General features: G+C 44.8%; 1 protein-coding gene across 1 annotated transcript in view; it reads left to right on the top strand.

Moving 5' to 3' along the window:
• OTOG (otogelin) overlaps positions 1 to 18,090 on the top strand; it is a 132,509-nt gene that overhangs the window by 17,812 nt on the left and 96,607 nt on the right. Inside the window, exons 14-22 of the mRNA XM_027852660.1 lie at positions 574 to 682; positions 1,985 to 2,031; positions 2,518 to 2,663; positions 9,513 to 9,645; positions 10,548 to 10,725; positions 12,449 to 12,573; positions 13,771 to 13,983; positions 15,173 to 15,347; positions 17,727 to 17,801. Of these exons, the coding sequence (XP_027708461.1) occupies positions 574 to 682; positions 1,985 to 2,031; positions 2,518 to 2,663; positions 9,513 to 9,645; positions 10,548 to 10,725; positions 12,449 to 12,573; positions 13,771 to 13,983; positions 15,173 to 15,347; positions 17,727 to 17,801 (1,201 nt within the window). The remainder of the gene's footprint in view (positions 1 to 573; positions 683 to 1,984; positions 2,032 to 2,517; positions 2,664 to 9,512; positions 9,646 to 10,547; positions 10,726 to 12,448; positions 12,574 to 13,770; positions 13,984 to 15,172; positions 15,348 to 17,726; positions 17,802 to 18,090) is intronic.

Below are 18,090 nucleotides of genomic sequence, written 5' to 3' on the forward strand. Positions count from 1 at the left end.
CTCAATCACTTACTCATTCACTCACTAATTCATAAATTTGCTCTCTTATTCATAATACATTAATTCACTCACTAAATAATTCATCCACTTGCTTATTAATTTGTTTATTCACTGTCATTCAATAAACCACTTCTTTCATGCCCTACACACATACACACATACACACACACACACACTGTGTATGTGTGTATGTGTGTATGATGCACAGTTTAACACAACAAGGTCCCTGCCTTCATGGAACCTGTATTTTGGTTAGGAAACCAGGATGTAGACACATGAAAAGATACTTGACAGCACGAGGTAGTGTTTGGCAAATACCTAATGAGAGGTATAGATGAGTGTACATCTTTTAATTTCAAAGGAAGGAGAGATCATTGTGTAGCTGGTGGTAAGGCGAGGTTTCATAAAGAAGTGGATTAAGGCTCCACGGAGTGGGAAGGCACCTATATTATGGAGGGTATTAAATAGCAGGCATGAAGAGTTCAATTCCCCATGTAGACAGTGGGGGAATCATTAAAGATTTTTGAGCAAGGCAATGTTGTCATCAGAGCTGGATTTTACTTGCTTTCCCAGGTCTAATCTTTGAAGACGGGGGCTGCATGGCACCTGCTGAGTGTCCTTGTGAATTCCATGGGAGTCTGTATCCAACAGGCTCTGTGGTGAATGACGATTGCAACACATGGTTGGTGCTTACTTTGGGGAAGGGTTAGGAGGAGCTGGGCATCCCTATACATCCAGGTTCTGTGGGGCCACTCAGGAGAGACGGCCAGAGGCTGGTGGTGACTTGATCCTAATTAGATGTGGTTATAGAAAAGATGGAGTGTAGTCCATGGAGAGATAGTGCATGGGGGAGGGGGATTCCCATTCCCTGATAGGCTGATGGGAGATAGATACTGCCCTCTCACTCTGATCTTAGAACCATAGAAAATCAGAGCTTCAAGGACCCCTAGAGGTCATGTAGTCCAACCATCTCATTTTGCAGATGGGGAAACCGAGGACCAGAGAAGGAAAGTGACTTGCCTATGGTCATACATTGAGTTTGTTACTGTCCTGAAGTCAGAACCCAGGTTTCCTGACTCTTTGCTCTAGTTATACCATATCTCACTGAGGAAAGACTTCTCTCTTTTCTCATAATTATCAGCTCTGTTCTGGACTTCCCCCTTTCTGGCTCTAGGGCTCTTCCTAAAGCTTCTTCCAGCCCCATTTCTGGAGCATTTGAGCCTAATGCAGACTTGGCCCAGGCCTCCTTGATTCTCTTTCCTGGGCTGTACTCTGAGCTGCTGGGGACAAACTCTTCCCTCAGGCCCTCCTCCTCCTCTCCCTAAGCCTTAGAAATGCCCTGCCTAGAGGCACTGAGCAAATAGGCACTTAGTGAAGCCAGAGTGGTCACCAAAGAGGAAAATATGAACAAAAAGGAAAACCATGAAAAGATACCAAAGAGAAAAGGTTAAAGAGACCAGAGGGTGTTTTAACCTCCCCTAATCCCAGCTCTTCCCTAGTGGGAAGGACAGGACATGGGTGGGAAGGGAGAGGCTGTTATGGGAGACGAGCATTGTGCTTATTGGGTCATCCCTAGTCCCTTGTACAGACATTGTTTGCTTCAGCGGTAGGGGTGGGGTGAGATGGGGAGACTGTCTCTACCCTAGGTACAATGAAAAGATGACTGGCTGTGCAGTTAGAGGTTCTAGCATCAGATCCTATCTCTGAAACTATTGGTGGGCCCTTGGGTGACTAGATGACCTCCGCGAGCTTCCTTTCATCATTTCTAAAGGAATACCTAGGCCTCTGATCCCAGGATCTATGGCCCTTCTTGGGAAGACCAGAGGTAAATCTAGATAAAACTGCTGATCAGGCTGTGGGGCCTAGCTGAGTTTGTGAATGGAGGGTAGACAGAGGGTGCCAGTCCCCTTCCTGGTCACTGGAAGTTTGATTGTACCTGGGCCTGGCATAACATGACCTCTGAAATGTCGTCTCTCTTTCTCAGCACATGCAAAGGGGGCAAATGGATGTGCAGTGCTTCAGCCTGCCCAGGTACCCTGTGGCCTGGGGGGAGGGCTTTCAGCTTCGTGCTTCCAGATCAGGGGGAGGTGGGGACCATAGGAACAACTCTCTAGGGTCATGCTAGCAGTGGAGTAGAGTGGATGATTCAGATACTTCATATAAAGAGCTCTTCTCTGACCTGAGTGTTTTTGCTTGAATGACACTAAGCCCTGTAGACCAAACTGCTTTTAACTTTGAAGTTTTCTAAGCTTTAAGAACATACAGGGTTCCTTCCATCAGAGTCAGGACGATTGTTCCCCCTCCGCTCAGAATGAGGGCTTCTGGAGGTTAAGCCTGTGCCTCTTGCGCATCAGATGGAGGACCCAAGGACAGGGTCTAGGTTTCTCCGTCAGACTCTCATCCTCCAGGGATGGAGGGCTGCATCTCCTCCCTCACATCTTGGCTCCTAGCAGACCAGGATCCCTTGGTTAGGGTGCAGTTCTTACCTTGGGTGTGACAGGCTCCCTGCTCTTTCAGCGGAGTGCTCAGTGACTGGAGACATCCATTTCACGACTTTTGATGGCCGCCGGTACACGTTTCCCGCCACCTGCCAGTACATCCTGGCCAAGAGCCGCTCTTCAGGCACCTTCACGGTGACAATACAGAATGGCCCGTGTGGTCCGGTAAGCTTTCTGCTGCAATGGTCAGTGCTAGTTCGTGGGGGTGGCAAATGAGAAGAGGAGATTGCATGCAAGTGAGCCAAATGCCAATCAATGGGAAAAAAAAAAACTCCTTAGGGTGAAAGATAAGGCAACCCCCCCTCCCCACCCAATTGCTCCCCTCACAGTCTCAGGGCAGATATCAAAGTTCACAAGCTTGAAACAACCAGAGCCCCACTCAGCGTAAGATCAGATTCGTCTAACTATGGGTATTCAGCGAAGGGTGAAGTGGCGTGTACACTCAAATAATTAGGGAAGGCTTTATGGAGGAGGGGAGAGACCTCAGCTGTGTCTTGGAGGATGAGCAGGTAAGATTTAGATGGATAGATAAGAGGATTGCCGGGCATGGTAATCAAAATGACCAAAGGCTCAGAGATAGGAATAAGCTAGGTAGATTCAGGGGACACTTAGAAGACTACTAACTATAGTGGACGGTGACAATGAGAGCTGTATCTGTTCAGGAACCCTCTGCCGCATCCCTGACAAGTAATCACCAAATCTCCATTGGAAGACATACCTTTATTGATGGGGACCTCACTACCTCCAAAGGCAGCTCATTTTACTTATAGATACTTATCATTAGAAAGGCATCCAGGACCTGGAATCAGCAAGACATAAGTTCAGTTCCAAACTGGTGCTTACTAGGTTCATGACCCTGGGAAAGTCATATAATGTCGATCTGCCTTAATTCTCTCCTCTGTAAAAATGGGAATAATGATAATAGGACCTACCTCTAAGCATTTTGTGAGGATGAAATGAAGTAATATTTGTAAAGTGCTTTACAAACCTTTATTAAAGCATCATATAAATGCTAGCTATTATTTTTATTTGCATCAAACTGAACTCTGCCCTTCTGGAGGTTCTAGCCAGCGCTCCCAATTCTTCCCTTTGGGGCCAAGGAGAACTATATCTAATCCCTCTTTCTTTATTTACTTGAAGACATCAATCAATGTCCCCCTGCTTAAATTTTCTCCTCTCCGTGCTAAGCAGTCCCTTCAACTAATATACCTATGGAATAATTTCAAGTCTCTTATTTATCTTGATCCCCCTCTTTTGGACATGCCATAGATTATAAATGTCTTTCCATAAATGTGGTGCCCAGGTCTGAGCTCCAGATATAGTTTGACCAAGGCAGAAGAGTGGCACTATTTCCTGCCTCCCTCAGGATACTGAAGTCTTAATTCATGAAGTTTAAGATGGAGAGTCCCTCCATTGTATATCACTTATTAGCACACAAGTCCCTGGGCAGTTCCCGGGCACAGAAATGACAGAATAGACACTGTCATCTCCTCACTGGAGAAGGGACCTGCCCCTGTGCTAGGCTACTGGGCAGGCTTAGACTAATTGGAATGTCAGCAGTCTGACCTAGAGCTGTCAGGATGAGTGGAGAACTGAGTTCTGAAGCATTTTAATTGAGTTTGGGTCCTGTCAGAAGGGGAGGGCCAGCTATTATGAGCTTAGGGGCAGTATTTTAAGACCTTTCATGCAGGGTGATTTGGAGGATTTTTTTTTTTGCTTGATTATGCATATTTGTTGCAAAGGTTTTTCTTTTCTTTCTTTTTTTAATTCAGCAAGAGGGAGATAAAATTCATTTTTATTCATTGAAAAAATTAAATTAAAATTTAAAAGATGAGGTTGATGGTGACAGCATGTGGTTGGCAGTGATGGGGAGGAGGATGGCTTTGGAGGCAGCTCAGCAGGGTAGGAGGGAGCTGATGAGTTTCTAAGAGCCTGCTTTCAGATGGAGATTCAGGTTTTGTTTGGAGAATTGAACTATGTGTACTCTGGGTACTGTTTAGGTCAGTGGTTCTGGGGGGCTCCCATAGTTATGCTTTCCTGTCTGCCCTAAGAGTTTGGTTAGAAAATAGTTTCTTAAACATCACCTTGTGGTCATTTCCCCAAACTTTTCAGCAGAAACAAAGATATCTCCTCTCCTGGAGATGCGATTGAGTCTGCCCTCCAATTGGGGAATAATATTAGTGTACACACAAGTGATGTGGAAGCTAGTCAGGGTTCTACTACACCCCAGATAGACCAATGCCATGAGGGGGGGGTGTCTGGATGTGGTTTAGCTATGTAGATCAATACTCTGAGTTTGGTAATCACTCCCTTGGGCTGTATAGGCATCAAGAACCATTGAGTGAGGTCTAGAGTGAGTCAATGTTATATAGTACAGAGAGTACTAACTCTAGTCAGAGGACCTGGATTCAAATCTCCATTTGACACTTAGTACCTGAGCAACTGTGGGAAAGTCACAGGATCTCTCTGAACCTTGGTGTCTTCATCTGCAAAATGAGGAGGATGGAGTAGATGATTTCTAAGGGCCCTAATATCCCTAAAGCAATGATCCTATGAGTTTGATATAGATTATCTAAGAGATATTGGATCCCATCTTTTCCAGAGTCCCAGCAGTCACTGGGGCCCTGAGCAAAAATCCTCCTACTTCTTCTCCCAGATGAAGGGCTCCTTCTTCTGTTCTCATGTTTCCTTCTACTTCCTTGGGAAGAGGGGAACTCAGACTGACTGTGTCACTGACCTTCCCAGTGGGGAGGAACCTGGAAGGGCTAAGCAGCTCAAGGGCATTATTTTAGGGGCTACTTCCCCAAACTGTTCCAAAGAAGCAAAGAGATGTCTCCTCTCTGGGAGATGAAGCTTCAAACTCAACATCCAACTGGAAAATCATCTTCCTTGGAGAAGGTGGGAGTGGGCCATAGTCAAACATGGTGTAATGAGTACATCTCTGGACTTGGAGTCAGGAAGATCTGAGGTCTGACACATACTAGCTGTGTGACCCTGGACAAGTCATTTAACCTCTTTGGTCCTCAGTTTCTCCATCAGTAAAAGAGGCAATTGTACTCACTGACCTCTAATATTTCTTTCATCTTTAAAGCTATGATCCTGATTTCTATAGGAAATGACCCTATGCTTTCCACTTGACTCTTTCCCACTTCTCTCTACCATAGCTGAGCAGGGAAACGGGGAAGAGGGACCAGGGCTGCTGGTCTAGGTGTGAGCCTGTGAAAAGATAAAACCTTAGATTGCTGTTAGATGTCAGTCAGTCAATAAGTACTCATTAAGTGCCTACTATGTGCCACGCACTGTGCTAAGTGCTGCGGATACAAAGAATGGCAAAAGACAGTCCCTGCCCTCAAGGAGCTCACCGTCTAATGGATCCTCTTGAGACGCTTAAAGTACTTTCACTTGTGAATGTGCTGCTCTTCGCTGCATCTGAGTTGTGTGAAGAGGGGGGAAGGGTCTGCTTATCCTACCCATTTCAAGAATGGCAATACTGAGTTCTAGAGCTTACTTTGCTCGTAGTCCCACAGTGAGTGGGCAGCCAAAGTGGAACGCCCAGGCATCCTGTCTCTTGGTCTAGTGCTCTGTCTACTGGGCTATTCCACTTCCCTGGAGGATTTTTCATTCCATATTATTCCATATTCATTCCATATTATTCCAAGGGGCTCAGTTGGTGGCTGAGCCACCAACTGAACCCCTTGAGAGGCAGTGTGGGGTAGTAAGTAGAGCACTGGGCTTGGAGTCAGGAGACCTCAGAGTAAATCCTGACTCAGACACTTACTAGCTATTCAATCATAGGCAAGTCACTCTGAGTTTCAGCTTTTTCAGTGGAAAATGGGCATAAGACTGACTCTTCCTCTATCCCTGAGCTACTGTGATGAAAGATGCTTCGTAAACCTCAAAGCAATATGTGAGAAACGTGAGCTAATAATAGACATTCATAGACAACTGTCATATGTGTGGTACCGTGCCAGATGAGGTTACAGATGAAAGGGCCTTTGTCGGGGGAGACACTTTGGTTTAACAAAAGGGATCCCGGGCAGCAAGGGTGGTGAAATGTCATTGGGACCTTTCAGCAAGATATTTTGTAAATGACTCCAAATGTAATAAGCAATTCTCAGGCCCAGGCTTTAGGGTGAAGGAGGGGGTTCCTTCATTAATAGTTTGTAGTACTCTCCCTCCGTGCCTTTATCCCAGGCTTCTGGGGATGGAGCCTGTAGGTCTGAAGGTGCTCCAGAAGCATCTAGTTCCAAAGAGTACCTGAAAACTCACTGAACCAGCCCTTGTGGATGAAGATGTCAGAGCTGAGCTGTTTGTTTATCATGGTGCATGGATCTCCAGCACTCAGTCTGTCAGCAAGAATTCATTAATTACTCTCTGTGGTGTCAGATACTGTGCTAAGCATTGGGGGTACAAAGAAAGGTTAAAAACAGAGCCTGCCCTCAAGGAACTTACATTCTAATAGGGAGATGATAGATAAATAAATAGGTACACACAAGATACGCACAGAGTAGGTAAAAGACAACCTCTGAGGGGAAGATCCTTACTGAGGGTGGCTCTTGAGGTGTCTTGAAGGAAGAGTTGTGCCTGGAATCATCCACACTCCTCCACCCAATCCCCTTTGTGAGCAAGGGCAGGAGTTCATAAGCAAGCCAGCTGGAGTTGGGACTGTGATACATGGCATGTGATTAGTTAGGTCTGACCTTGGCCTCCATACCTAGGAGTTCTATTTGAATTAAATTTGGCCAGGTGTATTCACAATTGTCAGTAGGGGGCTATGTGATAACCAATCAATCAACCGGTATTTATTGAATGCCTAGTATGTACCAGGAACTGTGCTAGGGATACGAAGGTATAAACAACCCTTCCCTTTGAGCTCCCCTCCCCCTCCCATGTAGACTCATGAATTTAATAGCATATATTCAGCCTCAGTTAGGATTACTAGCTGAATCAAGGGTGTTAGTATGGCACAGGTCAACAGTCTCTTGTACAGTGACGGTAGCAGGCAAATGGTTAAGCCCTCCTTGCCTAGTTTGTGTGAATTAGATGATTAAGTAGAGATAGAAACTTGATCAATGATTTCATTGGCATTGGGAACTTCCTGGTGAAGACACTTCCTCTATCAATGCAGGTTGGCATCTTCTCTGTAATTTATAGTCCTAGAGAGGTATCTAGGGCAAAGGTATCAAACATGAGGCCCACAACATAGGGTATGCATGGGGGTGCACAGCCCAGAACACTCCTGAGTGAAGCCCAAACTAGATCAAAATGTAGTTCCTATCTGATTGTGATGTGTCTATAAAAACAAACACACACATACAAGTATATATACACATACATGGGTGTAACATGTGTGGTTACTGCAGTAGCCTCCACTTTCATCTGAATTTGATACCAGGGAGCACTGAGTTAGATCACATGAGAGTCTGAGCAATTTGCCTGTGTTCCACAGGCAATGTGTGGCAAAGGTGGGGCTTGAACCCGGGTCTCCCTGTCTCCAAGGCTGCTTCTCTATCTACTGTGTTACCTTGCCTCTCGCAGCTGACTGTTGACTCCATGATGCTTAGCTTTTGCTCTCTGTGTCTGAAAGACACACACACACACACACACACACACACACCCTCCCCCTAGAAAAGGTTCTCCTGGATGCTTTGAGATTTATCCTAAATGAACCAGAGAGAACATCCCATCCTGGGTTGTTGGCAGGTCCGGGCTAGAGGTTGACTCAGAAAGGGGCTGGGAGAAGCAACTCATTTAAAAGTTAGATCGGGAGTCAGGAGACATGTAGTTTGATCCCAGCTGGACTATTTGCCAGTCATGTGGCCTTGGCAAGTTTTTCTTCACTCTTTGGCTCTCAGTTTCTTCTTGTGTTTAATTATAGGGCCATACTAGATGGTTTCTAAAGTCCTTTCTTGTTACTGATCTACCATCTATCTATGTAGGAGGACTAGCCTTCCTCCATCTTCCAATGTTTTTACACCTTACTCCTTGACACATACTCTTTGATCCAGTGACACTGGTCTCCTGGCTGTTCCACAAACAATCCACTCCCTTTCTTGACTCTGGGCATTTTTTCCTGGTTGTCGTCCATTCCAACTACTGATCTTCCTGGCTTCCTTTAAGTGCCAACTAAAATCCCACCTTCTACTGGAAGCCTTCCCTAACACCTCTTAATTCCAATGCTTTCTCTCTGTTAATAATCTCCCATTTATCCTGTATATAGCTTGCTTTGTATGTATTTGTTTACATGTTGTCTCCCTCATTAGGTTGTAAACTCCTGAAGAGCAGGGACTGTCTTTTGCCTCTTTTTGTATCCCCAACACTTAGCACAGTACCTGGCACATAGTAGATGATTAATAAATGTGATTTATTAATTAATTGATGGATGTGTGAGTTCGTCTGTGTAGGGAATTCCACCTTGAGGAAATTCCCTCCACTGATGTAGATTGGCAAGTGCTCTGCAATTTGGAATTTTAAAGAGTTGTCTAGAGCACTGAGAAGTTACATGACTTGCCCTGGGTCACACAGCCAATGGCTGTCAGAAGCAGGACCTGAACCCGGGACTTCTTGACTCTAAGGTCAGCTCTCTATACACCATGATCATAGCTGCGCTTCACTGATATATTATGATTTCACTATTCTGTTTCTGGCTAGTGGGGTATGGGATCTTGCTTTAGCCAATGTCTTCTGGGGTCCTGTGAAGAAATGAATCTTGGTGGTAGGAGTTGTGTGGTTATGGCTTCATATGTCATGTATGTGTGGTGATAAGAGCTAGAAGGTCCATTAAGGGAATACTCAACCTCAGTCCTGCTGCACTAAAGGGGCATGCACACTGAGGCTAGACGTGAACTGATAGTAATCGGGATATAAAAGGCATCTCCTTTGCGACAGCTTGAGGCAGAGAGGGTAGAAGGAGAAAACCTAGAGAGGACTGAGATCCACTGAGTGAGTGGATCTCCTTTTCCGCCTGGCTTCTATGTGACTGGCCCCCTGACCCCTCCTTGCCTTTGTTTCCAGAACCAGGATGGGGCCTGTATTCAGTCAGTGACTGTGATTCTGAACCAGATGCTCCGGAGACAGGTGACCCTGACTCAGACAGGAGACGTTCTCATGTCTGGTCGGTACAAAGTCACCTTGCCTTACACAGATGGTAAGATGGGGAAGGGCAGGTGGGAAGTGCCAGGTACCCTAGATTTCTTGGGCTCTGTCAGGGCCATTTGTCACCATTATCACACCCTTTAGACATAAGAGTTAGTACCCATGCCAATGGCAACATAGTATATGTCCCCGATGTGATGTGGATGTTAGCTCCATCCATGGAATCCCAGATTTGGAAGGGAAGTCAGAAACTATTTAGTCCAATTTAGCTCTGACCAAGAATAGCTTCTATTACATCCTAGGTAATCTCTGGTCATTTAACTTCTGCCTGCAGACTTCTAAGGGAATAAGGACTTTCCAGATACCAACCCTATTACTGGCTTATTCTTGATCCTCAGAACAGTGTTATTAGAGTATAACTGAGAACTGAACTTGGAGTAGGAGGATCTGCATTCAAATCTCAGCTATGTGACCATGGAAATGTCATCTCACTCCTCTCAACCTTCATTTAATCCTCCATAAAATAGGGACAATAATATTTCTACTAGGGCTTTGGGGAGAATAAAACACTGCATTTAGAGTAATTTGCAACTGTATAATGTGCTGATCATATCAACAGAAGTGTTATAATAAGGTTATTTCAAACACTTTATGATTAATTAATTCCCTAATAGTTTACATTTCTTCTGGATGAGGAAAATGGGGCACAGAACAATTCTAATAGCAGGTGTTTCAGATGGTCCCCACTATCAGCGTTAAAGTGGGGTTATGCCCTATACCTTTGTAATGGAGTTACTGCCGTAGCCTAGTATTTGTACTGGAATGGATTTATCTCTGGGCTCTACCAAACCAGGCTGGGCTTAGCATTTGGGTGGAGCCTTGTAGGTGGGGGAGGGTGCTAGCCTTGCTCCGTGAAGTCCTTTTTCCACCCCTGACCACACTTGTTTCTCCCAGATGCCTTTGAGATCCGGAAGCTGTCATCCGTGTTTCTGCGTGTGCGGACCTCTGTTGGGGTGCGGGTGCTGTATGACCGGGAGGGGCTGCGTCTCTATATCCAGGTGGACCAGAGATGGAAGGATGACACCGTGGGGCTCTGTGGGACCTTCAATGGGAACATGCAGGATGACTTCTTGTAGGCAGTGATCCCATAGGATTGGGGACGGGAGCAGGGGAGAAAGAGGGTACAATTTGTGGGGAGGGGATAGGACAATCAAGGGTGCCCAGAGTTTGCCAAGATGCTGTGAGGGATAACAGAAAGCTCTCCCTGCCCCCAAATGTTTTCCCATAGCCCATCATGGTGCCTGGAATGCTGCCATTAGAGCTTCATCCTTTTGCAATCACCCAGGCAGATGCTTTTCAATCCCTGAATACTCTCTAATGTTCCCTTAAATATCTAAATATTCCCAAGTATTAAGGTTGATAGTTGTGTATAATTAGCAGTCACTGTCTCTTCAGTGGAACTTGTTGACAGGTAACTGGGATCCATGTCTCAGGAATAGATTGAAGGTGGGAAGTACCCTAGGGGTGATATAGGATTTGTAGCTGTAAGAGATGCCTAGAAGCTAGATGCTAAGAAGATTGGCTGGAAATGTTCCTCCCTACCCTGCTCTTGGCAGTCTCAGGGCTCAAGACCCAGGCCTCCCGCTTTTCTTTCTCCCCTTCACTCCTTACCTCTTCCTCTCCATTCCTCTCCTCTCTGCAAAGGAAAGGGGAATTTTTTATAGTGACTTTACTTCCTCATCTAGAAAGTCAGAGTTTATTATGTTCTGGTTGAAATGTGGTGACTCAGATAAAAGAGTCTATTATAAAAATCATTATAGCGACTTTCTGTTCAGAAAAAAAAGGGAATGGAAGTCAAAAGGTTTCCCAAACTAGCTCATTAGGCCAAAAGGAAATGGGAGTTTTAAGCAACAATGAAATATGGGGCTGGCCACAGGATTTCAGAGGCAGAAGGGATCTTACGTATAGATAATGATCTCTTGGTCCTGCTTTCTTCATTCTTCATCCATCCATCTAGCCACACTTGAATGAGAGAACTCTTCTATGGCATCCCCAAAGTGGCCACCCACCCAGCCTCTGCTTGAAGGGAGGCAGCACAGAGTAATGAATAGAGCATTGGACCTGAGAGTCAAGATGACCCAAATTCAACTCCCCACCTCAGGCACTTGCTAACTGTGTTGCCCTGACTGAGTCTCTGTGCCTCAATTTCTTCTTCTGTTAAATGAGGGGGTTGTATTCAATGACCTCTAAGGTCCCTACCAGCTCTAAATGGATGATCCTGGATTGTATGTCTTCCACTGAAGGCAAACCAACTAACTCTTGAGCCAGCTCTGATTGTTAGGGAGGTTTTCCTCTCAATCTCTGTCCATTTGTGCCCTCTGGCCTCTGGGGCCAAGTAGAATAATTCCAAGCACCTTCCCAGGTCACTGTCCTTCAAATACCCAAAAGCCCCTTGTCTTGTCCAATTCCACCAAATCTTCACCAGTCTAAATAGCCCCCGTGCCTGTGGTCAGTTCTTGTATGGCACAGTCCCTAAGGATTTTGTCATTGTAACCTCCCTTTTCTCAATGTTTTCCACATGGTCAGCACACTCAGCCCAAGCTGAGAACAGTACTATGGATGTGGTCTGACCAGGGCAGAGGATGGTGGAACAAATACCCCTCTCCTTTGAACACTCTTGCTCTTAATTTGATTTGTGATCACATAAGCCTAAGACCAAAGTCTGCTGGGCTTCTCTCCCTACATGGAGAATCAAGAGAATTCTGGGTAGGATGAGTCCTGAACTCAGACTTTGAGTCATGGCATGCTTTTGTATGACTATGCATTTGCAAAACCTGTTCCTTGGCTCTCTGCAGGTCCCCGGTGGGTGTTCCAGAGAGTACCCCACAGCTCTTTGGCAATTCCTGGAAAACACTATCAGCCTGCTCACCAGGCATCTCTAGTGCCCCTCTGGATCCCTGTGATGTACACCTGCAGGCTGGTGAGTGAGATCATTTGGGGTTCAGTAGAGCTTGGGGACTGGGCAGAGGTTCAGTGAGAGGCAGCTGGAGTGGGAGCTTTGGGATTGGGCCAGGGATGTCAGGAAATTGTGGCTTGCAACAGGTAGGGGAAGAGAGGGTCTGGTAAAGATGAGGGCAAGAAGACATAGAAGGAAAGAGTGGGGAGGCAAGAAATGGAGGGCAGAGGAGAAAGAGAAAGGCTGGATAGGGAACCAGACACAGCTATCCCATTAACAGTGATGGACAGCCCAGAGATTAGGGAGGCAAAATGACTTGCCTTCTGATCAGGAGTGGGGCATGGGGATGGACCATAGACTATGGGGGTCAGGTGCTAGAAATGGTTCTATGGCTAATATCAAGGTAATGTGGTTTGCTGGACTGGGAGCCAGAAAGCATGGGTTCTGGTCCTAGCTCTTCTTTCTGCACCTGGGCAAGTCCTTCCTGCCATTTAGTCTTCTGCAAAATGACGGGGTAAGACCTACAGGAAAATAGAGGAGGAAGGGGACAAGAAATCAGGGGGATGATAGAGGGGAGGGCAGATTGGAGGAGGGGGTAATCAGAAGCAAACACTTCTAAGGAGGGACAAGGTCAAAAGAGAGAATAGAATAAATGGGGGTGGGATAGGATTAAGGGAAATATAGTTAATTTTTCACAATATGACTACTATGGAAGTGTTTTGCATGTCTACACATGTATAACCTGTATCGAGTTGCTTGCCTTCTTAATGAGGATGGGTGGGGAGGGAGGAAGGGAGAAAATTTGGAACCCAAAGTTTTAAAAACAAATGTTAAAAATTGTTTTCACATGCAACTGGAAAATAAGATATATAGGCAATGGGGTATAGAAATCTATCCTGCCCTACAGGAAAACTGAAAGGGAAGGGGATAAGAGAAGGGTGGGAGAGATAGAGGGGAGGGCAGATTAGGGGAAGGGATGTTCAGAATGCACACCGTCTTGGGGGTGGGGGAGGGATGAGATGAGGAGAAAATTTGGAACTCAAAATCTTGTGGAAGTGAATGTTGAAAACTAAAAATAAATAAATTAATAAAATCTGAAAAAAATGGGGGGAGTAAGAGGTAGGAGTATAATGGTCTCTGCAGTTCCCCTGGGCTCTAATGTTCTTTGGTTCTGTGGTGAGGCCAGAGACCCCAGAACCCCTCCCTGTTGTGTCCTTCTAGCATCCTATGCAGCCGAGGCATGTAGTGTGCTCACCAAGGATCTGTTTGTACCCTGTTCCCCTTATCTGAGCCCCATCCCCTACTATGAACAGTGCCGCAGGGATGCCTGCAGGTGTGGACACATGTGCATGTGCTCCACGCTGGCTCACTACACTCATCTGTGTCGCAGCCATGGAGTTAGCATTGACTTTCGTACCCAGCTCCCAGACTGTGGTGAGTAAAACCTGTGTGTGACCCAGCTTTGTGCTTGCATGGGATGGGTCTGTGAGTGTGGTTGGGTATAGTTTGTATGCATGGCCAATCATCCCAGCGGGCTGGGGTCACCCTATGGGGTCGGCATGATTTGACATTCTCCTTCTCTTACCTCCGCTCTATCCTAGCAAACATATTTATCTCAATGAAATCAGTTTAAAATGACTATTGAAGGTAACCTTGACCGGGAAAAGCTGTTCCACACAGGCAGCCTGAGAAGGAGATGAAGAACACAGCCTGTCAAATTACCCACGCTGAGATGATGGATACTCTTTCCATCCCAGATCTCACAACTGCTTTTTCTTGTTCTGACCTTAATGTCAATGCCTAAGAAAGGGGGGAAGCCTATCTATTTCACTGCCCCATCCCCTTCCACACTATCCCTGTGTGTCCCTGGACTGGTCACTTAACCGCTGCCTGACTCAGTTTCCTTATAGGTAAAATGAGGATGATAATAGCACCTACCTCATAGGGTTGTGTGATGATCAAATGAGATACCATATGTTAAGTACTTTAAACCTTAAAGCAGTATATAAATGTTTATTGCTACTACTGCCATCACCACCACCACCACCACCACCACCACTACTACTACTACTACTACTACTACTACTACAACTACTACTACTACTACTACTGCTGCTGCTGCTGCTACTACTACTAGTACTACTACTACTACTACTATTACAAGAGGTGGTTGTTGTTTGTCCTTCATTTTTGAAGAAGTGATGACATGTGAGTGAATTGGATTTAAGTGAGGCAGAGTTCCTCAAAGTTGTCAGCCTCACTCTCTTCCTGAGTCATCGAAGTCCAATGGCAGCCTAAAAGTCAAGATGATTGGCTATGGCTCAGGATGCAGTGGATGACCTTGGTATCTTTGATGCCTGCTTCAGCTGCCTTCACAGCCATCAGAACAAATTGTTCTCATCCAGGGAATCATTCTGCCAGGGAAAATTTCCTCATACTTGGGGTAGACATCCCCCTAACTTACTGTTATGATTCTTCATGGGGTTGGCCCACTTGTTTTCCCTTATTCAGTGCCTCACTCTTTGCCTCAGATTAAAGGGGAAATGTGCATGCAAGTGTGGGATGGGGGCACATTGGAACTACCTTTCCTGATCTGTGACCTGACTGCCTTTCTTTCCTATAGCACTGTCCTGTGAGGCCACTAAGGAATATAGCCCTTGTGTGGCAACCTGTGGGCAGACCTGCCAGGCCCTGGCCATGCCAGAAAGCTGTAGTGATGAAGAGGACCACTGTGTAGAGGGCTGTGCCTGCCCTCCTGACACCTACCTGGACAGCAAGGCAGAGAGATGCGTCCCCAGGTAGGGAGACATTCAGACTCCAGCACAGCACAGCCTCTCATCCCCTACCCCAGAAATTCATTTGACCCTCAGGTTTTGTAAGTCTTGCCTGGATATTTTCCTCCCACTTTCATATTATGAGTAAAGATTCTCATCACTGCAGGGGGAAGGGAAGGAATTAGGTCAACTTCCTCATTGGACTCCTTCTCAAGATAATAATCATAATAATTCCTAGCGTTTATACAGTGCTTTAAGGTTACAAAGTATTTTACCTATATTGTCTCTTTTGATCCTCGCAAAAATCATGTAAGGTAGGTGCTATTATATTCCCATTTTACAGATGAGGAAACTGAGTCTGAGAGAGATTAAGTGACTTGCTTAGGGTCACGCATTTAGAAAATGAGGTAGGAATTAAACCTGGGTCTACTTTACTCCAGGTCCTGATACTTCATGGACTGGATATCTATGTATGCCTTTGGCAGATATCTGCTATTACCACTGTATCTATTATTTTCATAATATGTACAGTCTTAAATGCCAATTATCTAGGATCTGCCTCTAACAGTCAACTGAAAATGCTTCTTCTAAGGCCATCATTGACCTATTATTAGCCAAATCCAATGACTCATTCTTAACCATCACTTCTTTGACCTATTGGTCTTATTTGGCATAATTGATCACCCCATTTGGATTCAATTGGATAGATACTTAATAAATGCAAACATGAAATTAATCAATGGTCAATCAACAAATGCCAGGCACCATGTGAAGATATAGAGAATGAAACAATTTCTACTTTCAAGGAGATACCGTTCTATCTTCCCCTTATACTGACATTCAGGGCACCCCACAATCTATGATTTTCTTATTTCTAAATCTCTACCTTCCTGAAACATGCACCAGCCAACCTGACCTACTTTACTGCTTCTTGAACTTATTAAATGTTTTCCTATCTCCATGCTTTTGCTTCCATCATTCCTCCTCCCTGGTGTACTTTCCATCTCTCCACTACATAGGCAAATCCTGCCCATCCTCTACAATTCAAATTCCTTTCTTTCTATGAAATCATCCCAAGCCACTCTAGCTCACAGAATCATAGAGTCCAAGAACAGAGTGTAATAACAATACACTGTATTCTTGGATTCTATGATTCTGTGAGCTAGAGTAGCTTGGGATGATTTCATAGAGAGAAATACATATATATATAAATATTGGCATATATATGTATGTGTATGTTTATATATGTATCTATAGGTGTATATATGTATATGTATATATGTGCATATATGTATATATTTATGGGTACACACTTTTTAGCAACCTTGCCATATTGTTGAGTCATAGCTTGTAGTATTTGGTATACTGGTAAATGTTTAACAACCAGCTCTCTGAAAACGCATGAAATACTTTTAAGTTGAATCTGCAGTTTTAAAATTTTCTCCATTACTTTCTTGAGTCTAGAGTTGGAACTCCAGATAAGAGATGATAAATCAAGCCCTAATTTGTAGCATTTGCCAATTTCTCAGGTGGAAATGCTCATACCAAAAATTTAACAACAGGCTCTTATGAGCCAGAATGAGCTGGCTCCAGCACACCTGCTTGTGGTCCACTAAAACCTTCAGATCTTTCTCTTGTGGATTAGTGTCTATTTGTGTTTCCCCATTCCCTAACTTCTACTGTTGTATTTAAAAAAATGAAACAGGCTTTATCTCTAAATAGCAAATATTCTACTGGAGATATAATATATACACAGATAAGTAAGTACAAGGTGACTTGTGGAGGGAGAGACATCAACAATTGGATTGGGAAAAACATCACAGAGAAAATAACTCCTGAGGGAATGCATTCCAGGCATAGGAGACAGCTTGTACAAATACATGGAGGTGGGAGATTGAATGTTAACTTTGGGGAGTAGCTGGTAGTCCAGTTTGGCTGACAAATAGCATGTGTGAAGGGTAAGAGTAGTAATATGTAATAAAATTGGAAAAGAAAGTTGGAAGGCCTTATCAAGCCAGCTGAGGAGTTTGCATTATATATTGGAGGCAATAAGAGGCCTTTGTGAAGACTCTTTAGCAGAAGGGTTACATGGTCAGACCTTTGCTTTAGCAAGACTATTTCAAATTGTAGAATTAAGGGCCCCCCAGGACACTCATGTATAGGGAGCAGAAGATGGATGATGAACCAGCAGAGGAGACTAAGAAGGACTGCTCTGCTAGGTAGGAGAATCAGAAGGGAGCAGAAAGAATCACAAAAGCTAAGGAAGGAGGTTTATTCCCATTAAATTTAATCTTTCATGAATGTTCAACAGGCTGGAATTTTGCATTGTCCCTGCCTGTCAAGAGCTTTGGGGATTCTGATTTCTCTCACTAACTCTTGTTTCTCTGCTCTTCATTTCCAAAGGAGCCAGTGCCCCTGCTATTTCCAAGGAGTTGATTATCCCCCGGGAGAAAACAACATTCCATCCCTGGGCCATTGGTAAGCTTGCCAAGGGGCTATATCAGCAAATGTGAGCATGTGCCTGGCCCTCACTGGCATCATACTGACCAGTAGAGCTATCCTCACACTCATCATTTTGGACTACCTGGGTCCAGTTGTAATAATCAGTTCCTTTGGAGTGTTTACAGGGACCCTCAGAAGCCATTAGAGAACCAAAATACCTGGTATCTCCAGAGCTGAAGACATCCTATGTAGTTTTTGGGCTGCTCTATCTTCAATAAGTGTGTGTGTGTGTGTGTGTGTGTGTGTGTGTGTGTGTGTGTGTGTG

Source organism: Vombatus ursinus, unplaced genomic scaffold (assembly GCF_900497805.2).
Source record: "Vombatus ursinus unplaced genomic scaffold, bare-nosed wombat genome assembly UNPS02009770.1, whole genome shotgun sequence".
Taxonomy (NCBI): domain Eukaryota; kingdom Metazoa; phylum Chordata; class Mammalia; order Diprotodontia; family Vombatidae; genus Vombatus; species Vombatus ursinus.